The following is a 24,096-nucleotide window of genomic DNA, read 5'->3' on the forward strand; positions in this document are numbered from 1 at the left end:
CACTGAAGCGGAATGGGTAGTTTTCAGCTGCCATTCTTGGCAAGAATCCAGAGTAGAATTAAAAAAAAAAAAAAGTCCTTGTGTAACTCATACTGGCCTCGAGCTCCTGATCCTCCTGCTTCAGCCTCCCAAGTGCTGAGATTACAAGCATATTCATCACGACTCTCTTATCCTGGCTTTAATGGAGGTTTGCTTGATGCCAAGAGCATGCTTCCATATTTATTCCTCTCACGAGCCCTTTTTACGGAGACCACCATTTTATGTATGGGACTCGTTTATCCAACCACAAGCCGGGAATCGCAACTTGCCAGTCTTACCGCCACCTCGAGATTGCAGTAAGCCCGACCCTTTAAAGGCAGGGAACGAGCTATGTGAGGGTTTTGAGAAAGCATTCCTAGGGTTGCAAGACCCAGCCACTGTTTTGGACCCGGGTTCGGGGACCTAGAGGTAAAATACGAACGTCCACGCGCATCTTTAGTGGAAGTCTGAGACTTGGGGAATTATTTAATGATGGAGACCCTCGGCTTCCCTTTTCATTTCACAACGGAAGCTCCTTAGTGAGGATGGCACCAAGATCCTTCCGCGCGATGCCTACGTGGAGAGCCCTGGAGCCCGCAAAGACCGCGGACCACACCTCTTCCGGAAGACCCCCCGCAGACCCCGGAAGTGGGTGGGTCAGCCCCCTCGAAGCCCGCGCGATAGGTTGGAGCCGCGGTCGCTCTCCAGACTTTGTCGAGCAAGGACAACGCCCGCAATCTAAGCATGAAGGCGGCGGTGGTGACTTCGACCGGGGCTGCCCCTGCGATGGAGCCGGGCCCTTCTGTGTCCCCGGGGCCTTCGCGCTCCTTTAAAGAGGAGCTGCTGTGCGCTGTATGCTACGACCCGTTCCACGACGCGGTGACTCTGCGCTGCGGCCACAACTTCTGCCGCCGGTGCGTGAGCAGCTGCTGGGAGGTGCAGTCGACGCCCTTGTGCCCAGTATGCAAGGAACGAGCGAATCCCGGGGAGCTGCGCACCAACCACACGCTCAACAACCTAGTGGAGACCCTGCTGCGGGAGGAGGCCGAGGGCGCGCGCTGGACCGGTCGCCGGTCCCCGCGCCCCTGCCGCACGCACCGCGCCCCGCTTACGCTCTTCTGCCTGGAGGACAAGGAACTGCTGTGCTGCGCCTGCCAGGCAGACGCCCGGCACCAGGAGCATCGCGTGCAGCCCATCAAGGACACTGCTCAAGATTTCCGGGTGAGCATCGCACCTGCCCGCTTTTGGGGACCCCAGGACTGCCCCCCCCCCCAACTCCCGCCTCCGGGCCTATCCACCTTCTTGCCCGTCATCCGGATCCCTCTGAACAATGACGGAGTGGTACCGCCCTCAGACATTGGGGCTTGGCATGTTCAGTTTAGTAGTGGAGAAGGCCAGGCCCTAGCTCGGGTTTGGGGGTCTTGAGATTTCCCCAGCCCAGCGGCGTCCCACGGCGTCCCGCGGCTTTCAGAGCCATAGCTGTGGCGCTGGCCTGCTACCTTACTCCAATTACTCTTTTAGCATCCAAATATCTGGAGTTCCAGTGGCTATAATTAAACCAAGAGCAGCTGACACGGCAAAACTAGCCAGGGAAGGGTGGGTGTCGGTGCTGCAGGAGATCAAACTCCGGCTTAATACATTCCAAGCAAGTACTTTTTACCACGCAGCTGCAAACCTCCAGCCTAGTTTGGTGTTGAGCCAAGCTCTTAAATTAGCCAGGCTGGCCTCGAACTTGCTCTCTGCTTGCCTCAGCCTTGCGAGTGGCCGAGATTACAGGCCTGTGTGACTTACGGCCCAGTGAGAAAATATATATTTTTAAGTAAACAGGGTCAGACATTTTCGAAAACATTTGACTTAATCGCTTAGAAATACATGTTCCATTGCTTTCCAAAGCACTTAATCCTCGTGTATCAACTGACTTTTAAAAGGGGTTTCTGAAATTTCCATTTCACTCTGGCAGCGGCTTGTTGTTTTTATTTTTTAAAGCTACTGACGGACTGTGAAACAGCTAAATTTGTTTCATCAGCTACTAATACGTGGGTCAGACCTACACCTGGGAGGGTCCGCGTTAGCTGCCAGGAAGCCTACCATAGTAAAGAGGAGGCAAGAGCCCACAGTGCCTGAGCTTCTGACACCCTTTCAAAACACACTTTTTAAGATGTCTGTCTTAGGATCAGCACACTTGATTGCAGTTCCATACAAAGTGGAGGGGGGCAGATGGATACCATTTACATGTATGCTGCTCCAGCCATTATATTTGCTCAGCAGTGGTTCCTCATTCTCCTTCCCACTTCCACCAGCAGAAGTACTAGATCTCTATATGACGTAGCTGAAGTGGACAGTCCACAGGCTTGGGTTTCCCCGGGGCTGACAGAGGTACAGATTAGCATGGGTGGTAGCCCCAGAATGGGTGGGGTCAAGTCTCAACTGAAGACCCCTGAGCCAGGGGACAGGGAACATGGGCCTGGAGACAGCCTTTTGTTCTTGTACTGGGAGGTCTCAGGAACACAGAGAAGATTAGATCAAAGTTAATAATTCTCACCCTCGGGGAGTTTATTGCAAATATCTGAAGGATGTAGAGGCATTAACCAGGTGAGGGAGGCTAAGGGAGGTAGGTGTTTGTAAGCAGATGCTACAACATATAGAAGGTTCTAGAAGAGAGAAAGCATTAGACACCAGGTGAAGCCAGGAGGCCCAAGTTGTTGTTGTTGGTTTTTTTAGTTTTGTTTTCAAGACGGTTTCTCTGTGTAGCTTTGGAGCTTGTCTTGCTCTGCAGACCAGGCTGGCCTCGAACTCACAGAGATCCGCCTGGCTCTGCCTCCCAAGTGCTGGGATTAAAGGTGTGCGCCACCACCGCCCGGCTGAGGCCCAAGTTTTTGTCCTTCATTTTAAAATGGTGGTGTGGGGCCAATGCGTGCTCAGCATGAGTCTAAGAGCAGGGAGTGGGCTAGTCTGAAAGATCCCAGGAGAGCACATGCTGTGTGCTAACAGAGATGGTGTTTGTGAAATAAACACACGAGGGATCCTTTGTTTGCCATACTCTGTTCTAGGTGTTGTGGCTGCTTGGGTCCATAAGACAGCCTCTGTCCTAGTTAATTTCATCTTGACACAACCTAGTCTCATCTGAGGGAGTCAAAGGAGGGATTGCCCAGAAGGGGTCAGCCAAAGAGAGGTTGTCTAGATTGGTGATTGGTGAGGGAGAGCCCCCTGCACACTGTGGACCCAGGTGGCATAAGAAAGGGAACTGAACAACATGAGCCTTGGAGTTGGCCAGAAAGCATGACTTCCACAGTTTCTGCGTTAGTTCTTGCTTGATTTCCTGCCCTGGTATCTCTTGGTGATGGAGCATGACCTGTTAAGCTGGAATAAACTTTTTCTTCCCTGTTAGTTTTGGTTGTCATGGCAACAGAAAGCAAACTAGAACACTGCTTCTGGAAGTTGACATTTCCAAGGGGTGGGCGAGGCAGTTGGTAGATGAGCATGGTTCTGTGTGGTTGGATCTGGGTGTGGGTTGAGGGAGCAAGCAGCAGAGGAAGGTCTACCACAAGGCAAGAGTGGGGAGACTGCTATACTAAGTGCGGCCCTGCTGGGTACCCCTCAGGAATCCCCAGATTGGGTGCCTAGAAGAAAGATCCCTTTGGCTACTGTGTGATAATCCAGCAACGATAATCTTTGCGGACTGACTTGATCCTCTTAAGTGTTAACAAAACGTAATGTCCACAGAAACCCTGAAGCTGTGTGATGGTTAATCTTGACTGTGACAGTAAAGTACAGCTCCTTGAGTGTCTGAAGGTGTTCCAAGAATGAGACCCTGACGCTGTTACTGAGTGAATCCTTTCACAGGTTCATCATTTGATGGCCCAGTGGGTAGGTGGTAAGTGGAGGTGGGGCCTAGTTGGAGGAAGGCAGTTTGTGGGATGTGTCCTTGGGGGCAGTATCTTGTAACCCTTTCTTTGTTTCTTGGCCACCTCTGCTCCGCCACCCTTCACGCTCCACCCCGGTGATAGACTGAACCACCACTTAAGAAATGGAGCAAAATGAAGACTCCTTCCCTTTGCCTGTTCTGTTAGGTTTGTGGGCCACAGCCCTGTAGAAGTAATAAAGGCTGTGTGTGGTTTTTTGTTTTTTGTTTTTTGCTGTTTTTAAATTACTGCTGCCAGGCAGATTCATTCATAAGACACCGAGGGGGGTGTTAATGAGCTGGGGGCTAATGAGCTCAGAAACTCCTTAGCATGAAACTTCTTGGGCCTTGACCACTGCATGTGGGCCAGGATGTTTGTCTTCACATTTCTTGTCAGATGGTGATTCTAGTATGTGCTGGGGCCCCGGTGAGACACAGTAGTGGGAAACAAAGCGTGTGTTTGTTGTAAGGTGAGTTAGTGTAGGTTTATCTTAGCATAGTTTGGGGTCATCTTTCGATGGAAATGCTGAGACATTCAGAGGTAACTTGCAGATCTCCTGAGAATACAGAACCAGGTCCACAGAGGAGGACTATAGGAGACATTTTACCAGTCAAGCAGATGGGAACTTGGGGATTACTTGCCACTTCCTGGAGGAGAAATGCAGCCGCTCTGTAGAGATGGGGCATGAACTCAGTGAGGCTCTTAGGTCAGGACCTGGGTTTCCTGACAACTGGTCAGCACTCCCTGGCTTCCATTTTCAGCAGCAGACCTCTTGTGACCCCACTCCAAATCCTGAGCCTCTGAACTGCCTTGGCCAGACCTTTTCTGATTTTCCTCACAGATGAGTCAGGCCCGAGTGGGATGGGGTGTTTGGGCACAGAACTTACTTGTCCTGCTGTATAAGAACCACCACCAATCAGCAGCTTAATCTAGCTGTTGAATTTCACAGAGAGGGTACTGGGGGCTTTCAGACTCACAGCTATAGTTTGACATCCTGGTTCTGCAGAGCTAGGTCAGCTGGCCAATGAGCTCCAGGGATCCAGCAGTGGGGCTGCTAATATTAGATGCTATGGATCTGAAATCAGGTTTGCACACTTGGAGAGAGCAGGGTCCTTCCCCTGTGCACTTCAGAGGCCCTTCTCTGAAGTGGACTAACATACACCTGCCTGGTGAGAGCTAAAGTGGTGACTGAGTTCAGTTTGTTAGCTAGTGCAGACTCTGGCTGTGTTAAGTGCTCAGTAAACGGCAGTAGCCATTTATTCATAAGAGTATTAGAGTTGTTACTAATAAGATTTTTCTGAAGTCTGTGTGTATATCTATATCTATATATCTATATCTATCTATCTATCTATATATGTATATGTATATATATATACATATATATATATATATATACACACACACATACACAGAGAAAGAGAGAGAGGGAGGGAGGTAGAAATGGAGAGAAATTAATAGGCCTCAGATACAAAGGCAGGAGGAACCCAACTTAAAACTTAAAGGTGGTTCTTCAGAATTGCAGCTTAGCAACAACAATTAAAAGTTTAAAAGCACTGGAGAGGACTCAGTGGTTAAGAACACTGGCTGCCCTTGCAGAGGACCTGAATTCCGGATCCCAGCACCCACGTGGTGGCTCACAACTCCAGTTCCAAGGGATCTGACATCTCTCTGACCTCTGGACACCAGGTACACATGTGGTCCACAGAAACACATACAAACACCCACACACATAAAATAAAAATCTTTAAAAAGAAAACATGGTACTAGGTAAGTGTTTAAATGTCTTCCTTAAGGATGTGTGTGTGTGTGTTAGAATAAAATTTTTTTTATTTATTTATTTATTTATTTATTTATTTATTTATTTATTTAAAACAAGATGCTAAGGAGATGGGTTAATACTTGCTGGGTGCTTGGCTCAAGTTCAAATTCCCAGAACCCACATAAAAAGTGTGATCACGTGATTACTTGAACTTACCTCTGTTTGGGGCCAGAAATAGGGAGATCCTTGGTATTTGCTGAGTACCTGCGTAGCTCTAGACTCACTGAGAGAATTTATCTTGAATTTATGGGTGGACCAAGGCTCAGGGAACCTTGAAGAGCCAGACGATCAGGGAGTTTGCTGTGAGTCTTTGTCCCCTGGTAATGCCAGAAGCGACACACATGAAGTCTCACCAACATGATTACCTAAACATGAGCTGAACATGGACCTTTGTTCACGCCAGTGGACATTCCAAAATGGATGCGGGAGAGCGCACGAAGCCTCTACCCGATACAAAGAACTACAGCCAACCAAAGCTGAGATGGGAGAGAGAGTCTTCCCCCGGGAAGAGCACACCAGTTGGTTATCCAGTGCCAGATGGTCAGCTGTGAAAAACACATAAATAAGTAACATTACAGACTGCGCAGGTCGTATTTGGGAATATATGTGTATATAAATATATTAATGTGATAAAAATTTTAAAAGGACAATGAAATTGTAAGCAAACGAGAGTTTAGAGAGAGGAAAGGGGAGGGAGAAATTATGCTAATTAATCCCAAAAAGACAATAAAATGACAGATTACAGTGGGGAGTGGTTGAGTAGGAACACCTACCTCACATACCCCTCCAGACTTCCAGAGCATGTGGGCACACATGCTACATACTACATCTGTACCCACAAAGGAAAACACTAAACAAGTTTAAGTACAGAGAAAGTGTATGAGTTTGCTGATGCGGGTGTTTCCTGTGGTCCTAACACCATTAAAGGAGAAGGTGGGGTATGGAGACAAGTTGAGATCTCATTTGAATATTCTGCCTCTTGAGAAATGACCTGAACCATTTATATTGTCAACCCTGCTCAGAGCGGCTGTAGACAGGTCCAGTTTGGGGAACTCCAGAAGGAGCCAGTGGCCAAGCCATCTTGACACTATACCCACAGCTCCGGGGTTCTAGGAGCAACCATAAGCTGGAGCTGGCTGTTCTTTGCTGTACTGTGACCAGTAGGGCAGAGGTCTAGCTCTGGAACCCCTGAACCTGCTCCCCACCTGCACCAGGTGTCTTCTTCAGGCCTGGGTTAGAGGATCGAGGTGGGAAACATGCAGTTCAAGGTTGGGGGCTGTACCCAGCCTCCAGCTGTGCCCACAGTATTTGGAGCAGACTGGCTTGTGCTTGGACTCCACGGTAGAGCTCCAGCTGCAAACAGGTGTGTTAGTTCTCTGCCTGGCCTCCAGTTCTGACTTGTCTCTGTATTCCCTACATTAGGCCAAGTGTAAGAACATGGAGCATGTGCTGCGAGAGAAAGCCAAGGCTTTCTGGTCCCTGAGGCGGACCTATGAGGCCATCGCCAAGCACAATGAGGTGAGTACCGGGGCAGGTGGGGAGTCTGGGAGGATTGAGAGGTGAGGGAAGATGAGTCCCTGCCTTTGGCTGACTCAGAATTGGCCTCCACTGAGCCTTCATGCCATGTCCTTGGATACCAATGTGGCTACTCGCGGACACTGACGAAGGGCACAGTTGGGCCAGCAGCCACAGGAGTGCGTCAAGAGGCCACCTCATCTGCACTGTGTCACCCGTCACCAGCTCATGATCAGACCAGTGGTGACCTAGGGCTCATTAGAGATCGTACAATATCTTCCAGTCCTCCTTCCAGAATGCACTGCGCCTGTCAAGCTCCCCACCCCACAGCTGTGACTCACCTGGCCTTCCAGCTGCCTCAGCTGTCCTGAATCAGTGTCCAGGCACTGGAGCATTTGGTAAACCGTGTCACTCATGCCATTTTTAAACTGCCCCCTGGTGGCCCTGATTCTGGTGACCTGAAGACTTTCTTGCCCTATACCTGCCCATCAGCCCGTCTCCTGCTCCCTGGCCTTGGAGTACTCACTGCTCTCACACTGTGGCCATCTCTGCTCCTTACCTCGGACCCTACACACTAAAGTCCCAGCTCATATATCCTTCCTGGGAGGTGCTCCTTGACCCCAGTGACCCCAGCACGTGTGTCTTCCTGGGCACTCAATCACTGGCACTTTCCCTTTCTATTTTACTTTGTGCCTGCATGCATCAGAATGTAAGGAATGCAAGCATGTTCATTATTCCCAGTATCTTGAAGTTCTAGGCATAAGCTTTTGGATGGTGTGAATGCCACATCAGGGCACAGTGAGGCCTTGACCTTGAGCACACAGTACTGGAGGGTCAAGTGAGCAGCAATTACAAGAAGTAGCACATCAGGTGACGGGCTAGAGCTAGATAAACCATCCAAAGCAGGTTGTGGCGACAGGGTTAGCAGGAGCAGGTTGCGAAGTAACAGACTGAGCTGCAGAACAAACCCAGCCCAGTGTGTCCAGGCAAGTCCCTTAGCCCTACCAGTTAAAAGAGATGTCAGTCTCCATGGAGTTCCTGGTTAAGCATTCTGCATTCAGTGTAGGAACACCAGTGGAGAGAAGCCTCTCAAGATGTCTCACAAACCAACAACCTGACTTGAGGCTCCTGTGTCTTCAGGGAATCATCTTGCCACCACACATGTATTAGTCAGGGTTCTCTAGAGAAACAATGTGCCCTCCATTTCTGGATTCTGGTTCATTCCAGCTGTCGTCAAGTTGACAACCAAGAATAACCGTAACAATATGTCAGAGCCCTGAGTGTGAACTGAACTGAAAGTCCAGTCCAAAAGGGGGACTTGCTGCACCTGCTGGAAGACATTTTCCCAGGTGTCTGGGTATTGGTCTTTTGAAGGCAGGGTCATGCTGTGTATCCCTGGCTGGCCTGGAATTCTCTATGTGTACCAGGCTGGCCTTGAACTCATAGAGGCCACCTGTCCCTGCTTCCCGAGTGCTGGGATTAAAAGCTCTTTTCCAGTTGTTTAATGTTCCTGGTAAATGAGGGTGGATTGTGTTGATATATGTGTTGCACATAATTTTCCTAGTGTGCCATGTCTTCAGTACATTGGATTTTTGTTGTTATTTTTAATCTTTTAGCAAGCCATTTTTGTCTTTATTGTCCCAGAGCTATCATGTGTATTGAACTTGGAATCCCTGCAGTAGAGGACAGCCTGCTGTAACTGGAGCATGTGCTTTATCTTCCTGACCATCACCTTAGAGCTACATGTGTGAATTCCATCTAGTTAGTGATCTTACCTCATGTTCTAGTTCGGCTATTGAGTGGGAGTTAAGGGATGTATTGTGGCTCTGATGAACAGTGACAGTATTATACCTTCAAGACTTAAGGGAGTTTTTGTTGCTGTGACAAACACCATGACCACAAAGAAGTTTGGGAGGAAAGGGTTTGTCTCGGTCTGCAGGCCACAGTCTATCCTTGAGGGACATTTGAGCAAGGACCCGGGGCAGGCCTGCTCACCGTTCTGTAAAGCATTACCTCTGACCAAAGAACTCACGTCGCAGCCAAGAAGTACAGCAGGAGCCATGGACGGTGCTGTTTGCTTGCTGGCTGACAGACCAGCTTATCGCTAGCTAGCTTTCTTACAGTTCAGGACCACCTACTTAGGAGAGTACCTCTCAGTGGGCTGGCTCCCCACATTATAACAACCCAGAGTCCACCACAGATGTGCTCACAAACCTATTTGATCCAGGCAGTCCCTCAGATGAGACGTTTAATCCCAACACTGAGGGGGCAGAGGCAATGGATGCCTATAAATTCAGGGATAGCCTGGTCTACGTAGTAAGCCTCAAAAACAAAAAGCTACGTTTTACACACTCAGTCATACTCTTTCTGTGAGCCTTTGGAGCGTGTTATGTTAAGTAGTGATTTCCTCGTTCGACAGGCAAGTATTTCTCTGCTTTTCCTCTGAGGATCTGTGTGCTCTGTCCTCAGTGCTTCCGTGGTTCTGACTTAGAATGTGAGCGTCATCAAAATACTTGCCACAGCTAGAGGTTCCTCATATCACACCTAGAGCTTTGAGTTGCTTTGCTGAAGGTAGTGACCCGCTGAGGGGCGGCCCAAACCCTGACACCTTGCGGCCTTCTTCCCGCTCTGGTGCAGGTGCAGACGACTTGGCTGGAAGGCCGAATCCGGGATGAGTTTGACAAGCTGCGTGATTTCCTGCGAGTGGAGGAACAGGCCACCTTGGATGCCATGAAGGAAGAGAGCAGGAAGAAGCACCTGCTGGCTGAGGAGAAGATGAAGCAGCTGGCCGAGCAGACCGAGGCACTGGCTCGGGAGATCGAGCGTCTGCAGATGGAGATGAAGGAAGACGACATGACCTTCCTCATGGTAAGAGGCTCAGTGTCTGACGTTGGGGGACAGGCTCGGGCCAGCAGCTCAGACCACCAGGCTTCCTGTGATGCTGCGAGGACCTCATTGGCGTGGCTTGTGCCGCAGCAGTGGCTCGCAGCTTTGAGTAGTCTCCTTCCCTACCACGGCTCTTCCTTAACTCTTGCTTCTCTTTGGTTGGTTGGTGGTTTCCTCTCTCTTCACCCCTAAATGAAATAGTCTTTAAAACTATGCAATAATTTAAATTCTAAAAAACATACTACATTTTTATTTATTGTAGATAGATGTCTTAGGGTTTCTTTGGCTGTGAAGAGACACCATGACCATGGCAATTCCTTTTCTTATAAAGGAAAGCATTTAGTTGGGGCTGGCTTACAGTTCCTAGGTTTAGTTCATTGTCATGGCAGGTAGCATGGCAGACATGGAGAAGGAGCTGAGAGTTAGTTCTACATCTGGATCAGCAGGCAGCAGGGTCTGGCTTGAGCTTCTGAAAGCTCAAAGCCCAACAGGCCACACCTCCAATAGTGCCACTCCCTATGAGTGTGGGGTCCATTTCAAACTGCCCCGATGGGTACACATTGCAAAGTGCCTGTGTGGAAGTCAGAGAGCAGCTTATGGCAGGCAGTCTTATACTGTGTGAGCCCAGGGAGCAAACAGGTGTTGACAGCAAGCATAAGCTGCTGAGCCATTTAGCTGGCCCAATTTTTTTTATTAGTATTCTCTTTCCCTTCTCCCCTGTCTTTCTCTGTCCTTCTTCTCCCCTTCCTTCCCTCCCCTGCAGTGGTGGATCATAGCCTAGGTTTTTGCATGACACATGTCCGACCCTTTATCCTTTTTCTTTTCTATGTTTGTTTGTTGTTGTTGTTGTTGTTTAGGGGCCAGGGGAAGTCTCCCTCTGTCCATGTACACAGTAGTGTAGCCATCATGATGGTATTTTAGAACATTTCATCATGCCCAAGCAGGGCATGTTCTCAGCTGCCCCATAGCCCCTGGAAGTCAGTGATCTTTCTATCTGGATTTGCCCATTCTGTATATTGCACATGAATGGCATTTTTATGCACACCTGTGTGCACATGTACACCTGTCACAGAAATGTGTTTTGAAGCTTCGTGTGTTTGACAGGACTTTCCTTTTGATGGTCAGATAATTCCCTTCTGTGTTGTGCTTTGTCCATCATTCATCTATCGCTACTCATTTGAGTTATTTCTGCTTTTGGTTTTTATGGGGAATAGAACTCTAAACATGTATGCACTGGTTTTGTGTGGACCTGTTTTTACTGCTGGGTTATTTGATAATTCTACTTTAACTCATTAAAGGACCGTTAGGCAGTTTTCCAAAGTAGCCGTACTGTTTTGTGTTCCCATCAGCTGAGTATGAGACTCAAGTTTCTATACCTCTTAGCCACTTTTTCCTTGTCATCGCCTTCCTAAGTGAGGTGTTATCTCAGCGTGCTTCCGGTGGGCTGCTCCAGATACAGCTAATGACAACGGCCATCTCGTCATTCATGGGCCTTAGTTATTGGTAGCTCTTCCTTAATGTGTTTGTTTAATTTCTTCATACAGTTTTCATCCTTCCTTTTTCCTTTTTTTTTTTTTTTTTTTAATCTTTTTTTGTAGGGTTTCTGTGCAGTCCTGGCTGTGCAGGAACTCACTCTATAAATCAGGCTGGCCTCTAACACAGAGATCCACCTGCCTCTGCCTCCTGAGTGCTGGGATTAGTGGTGTATACCACCATGCCCAGCTAGTTTCAATAGGGTCGTCTTCTCATTGTTTAGCTGTGAGAGTTCCTTTTATGTTCATTATAAGTCCTTTCTCAGTCTTAGCTCTGTATTTAGGGCTTAGACATATTAGTTAATTTTTTTTTAATCTGATACAAGGCAGAGTCTGTGGTGTTGTTTGGTTGTACCCGTACCGTTTGCTGAGAAGACAGTTCTATCGCTGGCCTTGATCCCGGTAGAAACCCAGATGTAGTAGGCATGAGGCTTTCTATCTGGACTGTCACTTCTGTCCTCATTCATCCCACCACTGTCACCACAGTGGCTTTGGTAGCCAGTTTGAAATTGAGGGGTATGAGATCCTCCAACTTGGTTGTTTTTCAAGGTTGCTATTCTGCATTTCCTGAAAGTCCATATGGACTTTAGGGTCAGTTCTAAGTTTGACCCTGGCCTCATGTGCAGTGAGCAGGGTCTCCCTCTGCTGCATCCTCACCCTGGCACCCTAAGGAGGGACATTGGACCTGAGATGAGATCCACACAGGGTGTGTGACATCTGAATGGTGTCAGGTCTGCTCATCCAGGAGTGTGGAGCACCTGGCGACTCCTGTGTAGAAATTTCCTGCATTCTCTTATTTTGTGTCTCTGCTTTTTTTTTTTTCTTCCAGAAACACAAGAGCAGAAAACGCCGGTAAGTTGTCAAGCCTGGTGGAGGGGAGAGGGTGAGCAGACAGAAGTCCAGGGCTGTACCCTGTTCAGTGGCTGACAGGCCAGACAGCTATGGTATCCAGGTAGGTGGAATCCAGAGGGTATGGTAGAGGCCAGCCAAGGGGAGCCCTTTAAAGGCATTCCAATTCTGGTTGGCATGGAGACAGAGTTGTTTTGGAACATGGAGGGTCGATACTTTCCACAGGGATTTACAGAACCAGGCACATGACTCATGTTTCTTAGTTATCCGCAAACTTGGTTTTTGGCTAGCTTCCGTCCTCTGAGAGCCTTGGCATACATTGTTGTGGGTAGATGCTCACTGGACTCTCCAGGATGAATAAGGAAAAGTTGTGTCCTGTCTGAAGATGGGAGTGAGTGCTTTGGGCTGTGATGCGTTCCCAGTCTCTGCTGGTGCTCAGGCAAGGCCAGTCAACATTGTGGCTTTTTTGGATTCAAATACCATTAAGGCCCTTCAAGCTTGGACCTCTCATGAGCTGATGGCTTAAGTGTGGTTTCTAACCATGAGGATGGCAGCTAGATTGGAGAACCTCCCATTGTGTCTCCCAGTTGTTCATGCTGAATCCTAAAGGGCTGTGGCAGCCCAGTGGGCTCCTTGCTTAATCCAGGTTTGCCTTGGGACAGATGGTCACAAAGCTTAGGTATGAGGCAAGGGAAGCAGTTCTGTTGCCTGTTTGTCGTAGACTCAGCCAGGCATGCCCCAGCCCCAGCCCATGCCCAGCCTTCCTTTTCCAGGCTATTTTGCACTGTGGAGCCAGCTCCTCTCCAGCCTGGCTTGCTTATGGATGCGTGCAAGTATCTCGAGTCCCTGCAGTACCGTGTCTGGAAGAAGATGCTTGGGTCCGTTGAGTCTGGTAAGGACATGCAGCAAGGTGCTTCTGGCAAATGGAAACCATCTCATGCTGCAGAGACCGGCCAAGCTTCTCCGCTGTTCGCCCTGTAGCCCCTTGCAGGCCTGCCTAAGGCCTCTGGTCCTCCCTGCTCTGCCGCACTAGGGAGAGGCTAACACGCCTTTCTCTATTCATAAGTAAACATTCGTGATGGAAGACCCAACTCTAGGTCACCTCCCCCAAGGTCACTCTGACTCTCTCCTGCCAGCGTGCCCTGATTTCCCACCTAGATGATAGCGGCCCAGGGGAATGTTAGTTGACCCTCTTAGGTGTCCTGGGAGTGTGTAAACCTTCCTACTTCCTAGTCGCTTGCCTGTGTTAGTCTCCCTTGGCTGCCATGACAGAGGACCACAAATTGGCTTAAATGACCAAAGTCTGTTCCCATAATTTTGAAGGCTAAAGGAAATGGGCAAAACCATGCTCCTCAGGTCTGGGAAGGCCCTTAGATTCTGGTATTTGCTGGCGTTGCTTGGGTGTCTGGCTTGTGACCGACAAACTGGCTTCTGCCTTGGTTGGTCACACAACATTGCTTTCTCTAGTACTTGTATCTCTATAATCCATTCCCAAATAAGGTTACATCCTGAGGTACTAGTGGGCTTGGGACTTAGACATATCTTTTTGGGGGGCAGGTGGGAGTGAAGTTTGGCTTATATTACCCCAGCAGCCCAGGGCATATCCCAGCATGCACTGGGGCAGGCGGAACCTCAGCCAGTCTGCTGACTCTCCCCTTCTCTCTCTGTCTCCAGTGCCCTTCAGCTTGGATCCCAACACAGCTGCTGGCTGGCTCAAAGTGGCTGATGACCTCACCAGTGTCATCAACCATGGCTACCGTGTGCAGGTGGAGAATCCAGAGCGCTTCTCCTCAGCGCCCTGCTTGCTGGGCTCTCAAGTTTTCTCAAAGGGCTCCCACTCTTGGGAGGTGGATGTGGGTGGTCTGCCGAGCTGGCGAGTGGGCGTGGTGAGGGTGCAGGCGCATGTTCAGGCTCAGGCTCAGGCTGATGGGGGCGGTGAAGGCCACTCACACAGCTGCTACCACGACACACGTTCCGGCTTCTGGTACCTGTGCCGCACACAGGGTGTGGATGGAGACCACTGCATGACTTCAGACACGGCCACAGCCCCTCTGGTCCAGGCCATGCCACGCCGGCTGCGTGTGGAGCTGGAGTGTGAGGAGGGCGAGCTGTCCTTCTATGACTCTGAGCGCCACTGCCACCTCTATACCTTCCATGCCCACTTTGGTGAAGTGAGGCCTTACTTCTACCTGGGGGCCTCTCGGGGCGATGGTCCCCCGGAGCCTCTGCGCGTCTGCCACCTGCGTGTCTCCATCAAGGAAGAGCTGGACATCTGAGCTGCCAGAGTCCGCTGCACACCGGGCTGGGGGCCGGTTTTGTCCAGCATCTTCTGGTAGCCCACTGTTGGCACTCCCGCAGCATCCTGCATCCTGTCTTGTCTTTTCCGTGACTCCTCCTATGCCTCTGTCTATAGTTTTGGTCCCCTCTGCCCCAAAGTTAAGAACCATCGGGAGATGCTTGGCGGTCCTAGGCACTATTTAGAGTCATGGCACCTTTGAGGTGTGGATTTCTGATTTCCTTTGTCCTAGAATTGCTGGTGAAAATGTTTTCTTGTAGAATGGGCATTTTAACTGTAGGTGTGACTATTTTTAGAGATGACTAGGCCAGCCTATTAGAGATGCCTTGTGTTGAGTCAGTGTGTCATATTTCCAGGAAGAGAGCCTTGTCGGGCCACACAGGGAAGCCCTAGGATTGGTCAAGTGGGTAAGGCCTTCACCCAGGCTTTCTTATCCGCGTAGGACAAGCGCAGCATTAGCCAGCTTAACTGGGCGGCATGACTTTTGGTGGTTGGTATGAGGCCCAGGAGTCCCCGTCTGTCCAATACTGACTGGTATGGTTAGGACAGGAAAGTCCTGGCCTGCTCTGTGGGAACTGTACAGGGTGTGGGGTACTCTAGAGTGCATCTCAGAGTTAGTGGATGTCACAGGAAAGGCAGCTCTAAGGCTTTTGGCAGTGGCTAAGGATTGACCAGTTTCAGGCCAGTGGCCTAGAGGCTGAAGCAACAGAGTGCAGGGGGAAGACAGCTGGTGCAGGTGGGCCAGGAGCCCGAGCTCTCCTGCTCACTCTGAGGCAGAGCTTCTAGTTGGCATGGAATTGGCCCTGATTGGTCAATTCATGCTTTGAAAGTTTCCCCTGAACACATTTTTTTTTTTTTTTTTTTAATGAACTGTTTTGCCTCTGTCTGGGCCTCAGTTTCCATATCTGTGAACTAGTGATAGGGAATCATGGGAGGAAGTTCGGGACGGGCTTTGGGGTGCTAGGAACTGGGAGGCCCCAGCTTGCAGCCTGACAACCCCAGGACAGGAGAGTCCTGGCCCTCTGCACCCCGGCCTCATTGCCTTCAGTCCACTTGTTCTTGCTCTGCTCTCTGCCAGGCTTCACCCCCACTCCCTTTGTGTGTTCCTCCACATTTTCTTTCTCAGCCATGCCTGTAGATGGAGTCTCATTGCCAGCCACCAAGTCCCAAGTGGTGGTGTACGAAGAAATACCTTCCCAGGTGCACTGTCATTATCAGGAACACCTTACTGACCTAGGACCTGGCACCCTAATTTCAGCCTGCACCCCTCGTTATATAAGCCTGCTGTTTTAAACCACGCCTCTCACCCACTAATTGGCTAAAATGGGTCGTATGCATTGGTTAGCTAACAGTGGGGCCTCAGAAGAAGCGCCAGTGCAGGCCAGGCTGGGAGCAGGGCCAGTGTTGGCAAGCCACCTTGTGGCAGATGCTTGGGCACTTTGGGATCCAAGTGGATGTGAAAGGGTATGCCTTTTGTGTGGGGCGTCCAGTTTATATGTAAGACGTTTTCTCTGAAATTACTGTTACGGTGAGCTTTTTGCTTTCACTTATTCTTATGGAGTCATTTCAGTGATCTAGACTTCCTTTAGAAAAACTTTGCTCCACCCACTTCTGACATGCTTTCCTTTGAGTGCTTTTGTAAACATAATTCCGATTATAATTTGCACCTTCCTTGATGCTTTTCATTGTAGGATTTCCTGGTGTGCAGAGAATGTGCTGTTCAGTTAGTTAGTTGGTAAACATTTGGCTTGTTGCAGCTTTTTTAGCTACTAAGAGTATGGCTGCTATATCTGTGTGCAAGTTTTGTGTGGACGTGTCTTTTTTTTTTTGGATTCTCTGTCGTATACCTTGGAGTCTGTTTTCCAGGTCATATGATAATTATATTAAACCCTTTGAGGACTTGCCAAACTGTTTCTAATAGAGCCGTGCCAATTTCTACTCCCACCGGCAGCAAGTGAGGGCTGGGTTGTAACACATTCTTGCCAGCACTGTCCGCCCTCTAACTTAGCTGTCCTGGTGAGGAGGAAGTGGGTTGCATTTGGCCTCTCGTGGCCATCCCTGACGGCGGAAACTGGAACATCTTTTCTCACGTTTGCTGTGCATCAACTTCAGAGACTTTCAAGCCTTTGCCCATTGAGTTGTCTAGCCTTTGATTAGGAAGTTTTACGAGTTTGTTGTGCATTCTAAATAAAAGTTCCTCTGTCATATAAATTACTCATTAAAAACTGTCCTCCTATTGAGTGAGTTGTCTTTTTACTGTCTGTAATTTTTTTTAAGGGGCTGGAGTGATGGCTCAGTGATTAGGAGCGCTTGCTGCTCTTTCAGAGGACCTGAGTTCAAGTCCAAGCGCCCATATTGAGTGACTCACAACCACTTGTAATCCCAGCTTTAGTAGATCTCACACCTGGTGCTTGCATGCATGTGTGCACATACCCCCATACAGATGTATAAATACGTAATCTTAACATTTGTTAATGTATTTATATGCATGTGTGCACATACCCCATACAGATACATAAGTAATCTTAACATTTTTAATGTATTTATATGCATGTGTGTATGTGTGCAAGTGCAGAAGAGGACATCAGGTCCCCTGGAACTAGTTACAAGTGGTGGTGAGCTGCCTGATGTGGGTGCTGGGAAGTGAACTTTTCCTTTGGAAGAGCAGTGCTCTTAACTGCTGAGCCATCTCTGCAGCCCCCTTGTACTGTCTTAATGATGTTCCCTGGAATCCAGACGTTTAAAATTGTGATGTCCAGCACATTTGCTCTTTTCCTTTCTTGTAGATCTTCAAGATCTGGGCATTGCCCTGGAGTACACACAACACAAGGCTTGTGTTTTGGCTCAGGAATGGGGCAGATGTGCTGCTGACAGACCCTTGTCCAAGAGTCTGCTGTCTTTCCAGCACTCTCCCACCCCTCTGTCCTCTTTCATGCCTTCATTACTGCTGAAGGTGGGGCCTGTTCAGTTTCCCCTTTTGAACTCATCCTAGAGGAACCTACCTTCCATGTCCTCTTGGTCACCCGAAGTGGCTCCATACCCAAACCTGAGTGAATTTCTCCAGTCCTGTGTCCAGAGGGCCTATTGCCTGGCCCTGCCTTCATAACCAAGGTTTTCTGACCCCCACACACAAGATTTTGGCTGGGTGAAACTTGGTACCCTTCAGACGTACCACCTGGTACATACAGGGCCATTTTCATGACAGTGACCAGATGAGACTAGATCTTTTTGGGTATCACTTACCTGTCCACACTCTCATCTATAGCCATGGAGAGCATCCAGCTCCTCAGTACAGTGTCTCCTAGAGGGTCTTTGGGACAGAGTCTTGTTAGTGGGGCTTCTGCACTCCAAGGGACAGGATAACTCCTTCCTAATTCATCCTTGAGTGTACAGTGGCTGTTTTTACCTTGTTGCCTCTTCTGGAGGATGGAATTTCAACAGAGTATGGTCTTTGGTTCAGTATCAGAACAATAGAAGTATCCATGACTCTTGACTAGTGAAGAAACATGGCCAGGATTTGTTTATTTGAGAGTGTTACACAGGTCTCATGTTTAGCCCAGGCTGGCCTTGAACATGTTATGTGGACCAGGCTGACCTCTGCCTGCATCTGCCTCTTAAGTGCTGGGATTAGTGTGCAACCACACCTAGCCCAAGATTTTTGTTTGTTTGTTTAAATACTGATTTATGTATTGCTACAGGGGCCAGAAGAAGGTGTTAGATCTCTTGAAGCTGGAGTTACAAGTATTTGTGAGCTTCCTAACATTGGTGCTGGATCTGAACTCCATCTTCCTAGAGCAAGTGCTCTTAGTCACCAAACAATCTCCAACTCTGAAGGAGTTTTCTGAACACCATAGGAGCATAACAAGCTCTCCCAGCATATTCTACCCACTAGTCTCCATCGTCTCCATGACCTGGAGCTCCCTTACCTACCACTATGACTTGCCCATCTTGTTAGTTTTCATGATGAATGTAGGAGCTACATGACCACCTGTCTAGTCCTAGGGATGGTTACACCTGCTGAACCTACTGCTTCATTGGGGTTCCTTCTGGAATGCATGGATAGCTCCAAGGTGCACAACTTTAAAGCCTGCCCCAGTGTGGGTAACCGGCTCCAAGGCTGCATTGCTGAAACATCTTCACAACTCAATGGCAGCTCCACCAAAGAATGTTATCCCCAGCCATTGTTGACTGCCCTTGCCACCTTGAGGAGAAGGACTTGGGATTCTTGGTTCTTGAACTTAACTGGGTCTTAAAAGATTCTTTTAGTTAAACACACACACACACACACACACACACACACACACACACACACACACTTTTAAAAGTTATATTTAGCCGGTGGTGGTGGCACATGCCTTTAATCCCAGCATTTGGGAGGCAGAGGTAGGTGGATCTCTGTGAGTTTGAGGCCAGCCTGGTATACAGAGTGAGTTCCAGGACAGGCTCCAAAGCTACACAGAGAAACCCTGTCTTGAAAAACCCAAAAAGTTAGATTTATTTACTTTGGTTGGGTGGGTGCTGCATGCTACAGCACCCATATGGAGGTCAGAGGACACCTTGAGGGGGTTCTATCACTGTGTGGGTCCAGGGGAGCAAACTCAGGTTTGGCAGCATGTGACTTTACACACTGGGCTGTCTCAGCACCCCATCCTGTGAGCTGTATGAGAAGCCCTGCACCTTTTAGAAGGAACCATTTCAACTTGTGGGGAATGGCCGTTACATAACCACATAAGAGACCACATAAGAGTATTTCTGTCAAAGCATGTGAAGGTCCTGTAAGATTATAAATAGACTAAAAATGTGTGTGATGTCTGTCTTGGGTGTCATTCCTTAGGAGCCATCTACTTATTTGAGACTTCTGGAACTCACCAAGTTGGTGGCTGGTGAGTTCCTTAGATCCACCTGTTTCTGCTTACCCAGCCCAGATTCCAAACACATGGCACTGGGCACAGCTTTTTTTGTGGGTTCTGGGAATCAAGCCTGGGTCCCCGTGCTTTACACAGCAAGTGCTTTATTGATGGAGCACCTCCCCAGCCCAGGACTGAGAAGTTCTCACTGTGGTTTTCTCCCTATGCCTTTTCAGTGCTTCGCCACATGGATGCAGTGTTAACAGTTGCTTGCAGGATTAGCACAGTGACAAGTGTGTGGACAGGGAGCAACTGTTGCAGCATCTAGGGGTGTAGTAGATGGCATCTGATTATGTGTAGAGTACACAAAAACATCTCTTAAGGACACATCTCAGGTTGTGACCCCATTGCCAAGCAACGTGTGGCTTGTCTAGTTGGGGCTATGCACTGTGGGTTGGAAGTTATGTCCTAGAAAGCTCCATAAAGCAGGCATCAAGCTGTTGTGGTATACGCCTTTAAACCCAGCACTCAGGAGGCAGAGGCAGGCAGGTCTGTGAGTTGAAGGCCAGGCTGACAGCATAGTGAGTCCCTGTCTGTGTCTTTAAAAAAATGCAGAAAACACTGCCTTTGTTTGGGGAAGGAGAACAGCACACAAGCCTGGGTCCATGTGCTAGCCTGGTCATGGATAAGCTACCAGGTCTTTGCAGCATTTCCCATGAGAGTCTAAGGATAACAGTATCTGCCCTAGGCTCTTACAGGACTCATTGAGGTGGTTTAGAGTAAAAATACCAAGTGTTCCATCTTACGTCTTGAAGAGGTTTCTTTCTTTCTTTTTTTGGTTTTTCGAGACAGGGTTTCTCTGTGTAGCTTTGCGCCTTTCCTGTAACTCGCTTTGGAGACCAGGCTGGCCTCGAACTCAGAGATCCACCTGGCTCTGCCTCCCGAGTGCTGGGATTAAAGGCGTCCGCCACCAACGCCAGGCTTGAATAGGTTTCTTATAAGTCAGTTAATTCTTCAGAAGTGGCAGATGCTGTATTTTGAAATCGTGATTTCTCAATGATGAATCCCAGAGACAAGGGAGAAGTTGAGAAGTGTATGTTGTTGGAAGCACATTAAAAACACATCCCCCCCACACTCCTTTTGAATTTAACAAAGGTACATTCAGGGTCTGGAGATGTAGACCTGGATTTCCAGTTACTTGAGAGGCTGAGGCAGGAGGATCATAATCTCAGGGCCAGCTCAGGCATCTTAGTGAGACTGTCCAAATAAACAAGTAGAAAGACTGTGGATGCCGTGTAGTGGTGGAGTCATTGCCTAGTGAGGAAGGAGACCCTCGGGTACTTCCTGCTGCCTCAAGAAAGTTCACATTCCAGGAACTGGGGCAGCTGTTAGGTTGTAATAAGAATAGGGTCCAAAGTTAAACATACAGGCGTGCAACATGTGAAAACACAAGCACTGGACGATGGTGGCACACACCTTTACTCCCAGCACTTGGGAGACAGAGGCAGGAGAATCTCTGAGTTTGAAGCCAGCCTGGTCTAGAGTGAGTTCCAGGACAGCCGGAGAAACCTTGTCTCAAAACAAAAACAAACAAAAACAAACAAACACAAAACCACAAAACAAACAAACAAACAACAACAAATCCACCCCCACCCCCAAAATAAGAAAACACAAGCTTCTCAAATTTGTATTTGATTAGATCATGTTTGTGTGGCTGGAACTCCAAAGGCACGGAATGTGCTAGAATAGTCTCTCTCACTGTGATTCTCCTAAGACAATCCGTAGTATCAGTTTCCTCCTTAGTCTTCCCAGAAATTTTGTGTCTGGCACATACTCTATTGATGAGTGTGTTCTGTATGCACATAAAACACACCATAACTTCAGAGCAGATTGTCCTGCTGTGTATCTCTAAGCAACCAGACCAGGAGCAGGAAACTCAAAATGAAGAATGCTCTATAAGTGGAAATATTTCTTCCTTATAGGAAAGGCTTGTCCTGTCTGGTTTCATGCGAAGTTCAACTGGTAGATTTCATGCTTTTTGCTTAAATAACCTACCTTAGAGTTTTAAAACAAAAAGAAAAGGCTAAAGCCCTTTAAACTTGAGACCTTAAGAAACGTGTTTCAATTCCAGTCCTCACAAAGGAGTCTAGTAGTTCAGAGAATAGGGCTTGGAATTGGGTATGACAATCTGGATTCAGGTTCTGTCAGACCTTGGGAGAGTGACTTCTCTTTGCCTCAGTTTCATCAAGTGAAAAAGAGGGAGCATTCCTTCACCCCTAGTGCTTATGGTAATTATGAGGTGGTGTGGTGTGGTGTGGTGTGGTGTGTGTGTGTGTGTGTGTGTGTGTGTGTGTGTGTGTGTGTATGTTTGTGTGTACGCACGTGCTGCATACACATGTGCTGCTCCATGCAAGCCAGAAGGCAACCTCTAGTGCCAGGCTGTCCATCCTGCTTTGGGGGGCAAAGTCTCATTGGGACCTGGGGCTTCCTGATTAGTTGAGGCTGGCTGGTCAATGAGCCCCAGAAACTGGCCTGTCTCTCTCTTCTGGGCACTGGGATTAGGAGCTCACCATCAAGCCTCGATTTTTATGTGTGTGCTGGAGATTGAATTCAGGTCCTCATGTTGTGTGGCAAGCATTTGATCAAGCAATTTTTCAGCCCCTGGTTATGAGATTTAAGGCAAGTATATGTGTATAACACTAAAGAGTTTGGTGCACATATAGCAGTCGAATTTACCATTATTTCACTTGGCTGCAGCCATAATGTCAGGTGAACTTGTAATATTTTTTTTTAACCAGGTAATTTCCAATACTAATGTCTTGTGATCCATAGTTGTCACTAGCAAGAATCGATGTCTTTGTTGTGGGAGGGACTGCTGATTCAAGAACCTGGGTGTGGTACTTACTCCCTGGAGGCTTTGATTTTTTTTTTTTGTTCTGAGCCCAGAGGAAAAAAAGACTGCGTATGGTGTTTCAGGCACAGCAAAAGAACAGAGCTCTGGGAGTAGAGCTTGAGAATCTGCACCGCGTTCGTGTGATCGCACGAGGTGAAATTGCGCTGTCATTTCTGTAAGGGTTCATGGGCTGAACACTAACACCAGATGCTGCCTCCTGCCCGCCGAGGGAGACGTCTTCACAGTAGCGGGGCTGTTTGGATCCGACAAAGACCATGGCTAGTGATGAGAGGTGCTGGGATCAGTCTCCCGGATTTCAAAAGAAAGCCTCCCCTGCTGTGGTCTGCCACTCCCTGCCCCCCAACACAGAAGGGCTAAGAAGATGGTTCCGTACTGACAGAGACTGATGGCCCAGGGCACAGGGAAGCCTCTCTGCCATTTGTCCTTGTTTGTGTGGTTGTCACTTGGGTGGGTCTCTTCTGCCAGAGAACAGGCCGAGGAATTCGGGAGATGTGGTTTCCATAGAAACTGGGCTGGCTGGTATTTGCATAATTCAGTTTGGAGAACAGACAGTCTGGGAACAATGGGGACCCAGAGGAACGTGAAGGTACACAGGAAAGAGTTGGGGCTGGGGAGCCGGGCTCCACCTCACCCCCTTTGCAGGGGTGTATTTGAATCTGTATCCTCCCAGCTCTCACAGCCTGTGGCAGTATGGAGCCCCCAAAAGAAGGCAGGTGGAGCATGAACAACATCCCCACAAGAAACCAAGGCATGGCACATAACGAGGGCTGAGTCAATACCGACTGCCTCCCCAGAGCCCAGTCATTGGCACAGGCTACCCTCCCCTAAAAACTAATAAGCTAGGACAATTAAAACAATATAAGCTGGTCGATGTTCTAGCCCCTACCTCTCAAAATGCCTGTTAGCTACAGCTAAGTGAAGCCTCAGATAAGGGAGACCTTGGGTGACTCCCTTGGGTGACTCCTTAGACAGTCTCGGAGCACCCTGAGGTAGCGTTGGTGTCCTCAATAAGCAGGAGCAAAAGAGGGTAAAGGGCAGAAGGCTACAACTGGAAGCCAGTGACATCAGGCAAGATGTCAGCCTGAGCCCTGCAGAAGAGACCTCCGGACAACTAGGAGAGAAAAAAAGAAATGTGCAACGCAACGTCAGTAACATGGCCAGAGGGAGGGAGAGGAACCAAATACAGGAGGAAAATGGGGAACAGAAAATAAAAATTTAGTTACAATCCTCAACAACGACGACAACAAAATAAAAAGAACTTGGAACTAAAATGACAGATTTTGTCAGGTTTCAACCGTGGGACAAATGGCTGAGGTGCCTATTTAACACAAGGTGGACGTGGCAGCCAGGTTCTCCCTGCAATTCCTCAGGTGGCCCGGCGCTCCTGGCTTGTCTATCTCTCCCCTACCCTAAACTCCAGCTCAGGTGCTGGGCTGCTCTTCCGTAGATAATCCGAGCATTCTGGTTGTCCACTCTCTTTGTGCCTTTGGGCCTCCTGGCAGTTACATCGGATTCCCC

At 48.7% G+C, this 24,096-nt stretch overlaps 1 protein-coding gene across 1 annotated transcript; it reads left to right on the forward strand.

The window, feature by feature from the left end:
• Positions 1–437: 437 nt before the first annotated feature.
• Positions 438–15,773, forward strand: Trim35 (tripartite motif containing 35). Its single transcript, XM_036199252.1, has 6 exons — positions 438–1,239; positions 7,162–7,257; positions 9,892–10,122; positions 12,502–12,524; positions 13,295–13,413; positions 14,196–15,773. The coding sequence occupies exons 1-6, from the start codon at positions 763–765 to the stop codon at positions 14,795–14,797; spliced, it is 1,548 nt and encodes a 515-aa protein (XP_036055145.1). The 5' UTR covers positions 438–762; the 3' UTR covers positions 14,798–15,773.
• Positions 15,774–24,096: the final 8,323 nt, after the last annotated feature.

The sequence above is a fragment of the Onychomys torridus genome, chromosome 9 (genome assembly GCF_903995425.1).
Source record: "Onychomys torridus chromosome 9, mOncTor1.1, whole genome shotgun sequence".
NCBI classification, from domain to species: domain Eukaryota; kingdom Metazoa; phylum Chordata; class Mammalia; order Rodentia; family Cricetidae; genus Onychomys; species Onychomys torridus.

What these genes read in the sequence shown, in the direction of transcription:
- Trim35 (XM_036199252.1), top strand. Translation starts at nt 763, where the DNA reads ATGAAGGCGGCGGTGGTGACTTCGACCGGGGCTGCCCCTGCGATGGAG. An exon ending in ACGACATGACCTTCCTCATG is followed by an intron (nt 10,123 to 12,501) that starts GTAAGAGGCTCA and finishes TTTTTCTTCCAG; the next exon opens with AAACACAAGAGCAGAAAACG. An exon ending in GCTTGGGTCCGTTGAGTCTG is followed by an intron (nt 13,414 to 14,195) that starts GTAAGGACATGC and finishes CTCTGTCTCCAG; the next exon opens with TGCCCTTCAGCTTGGATCCC.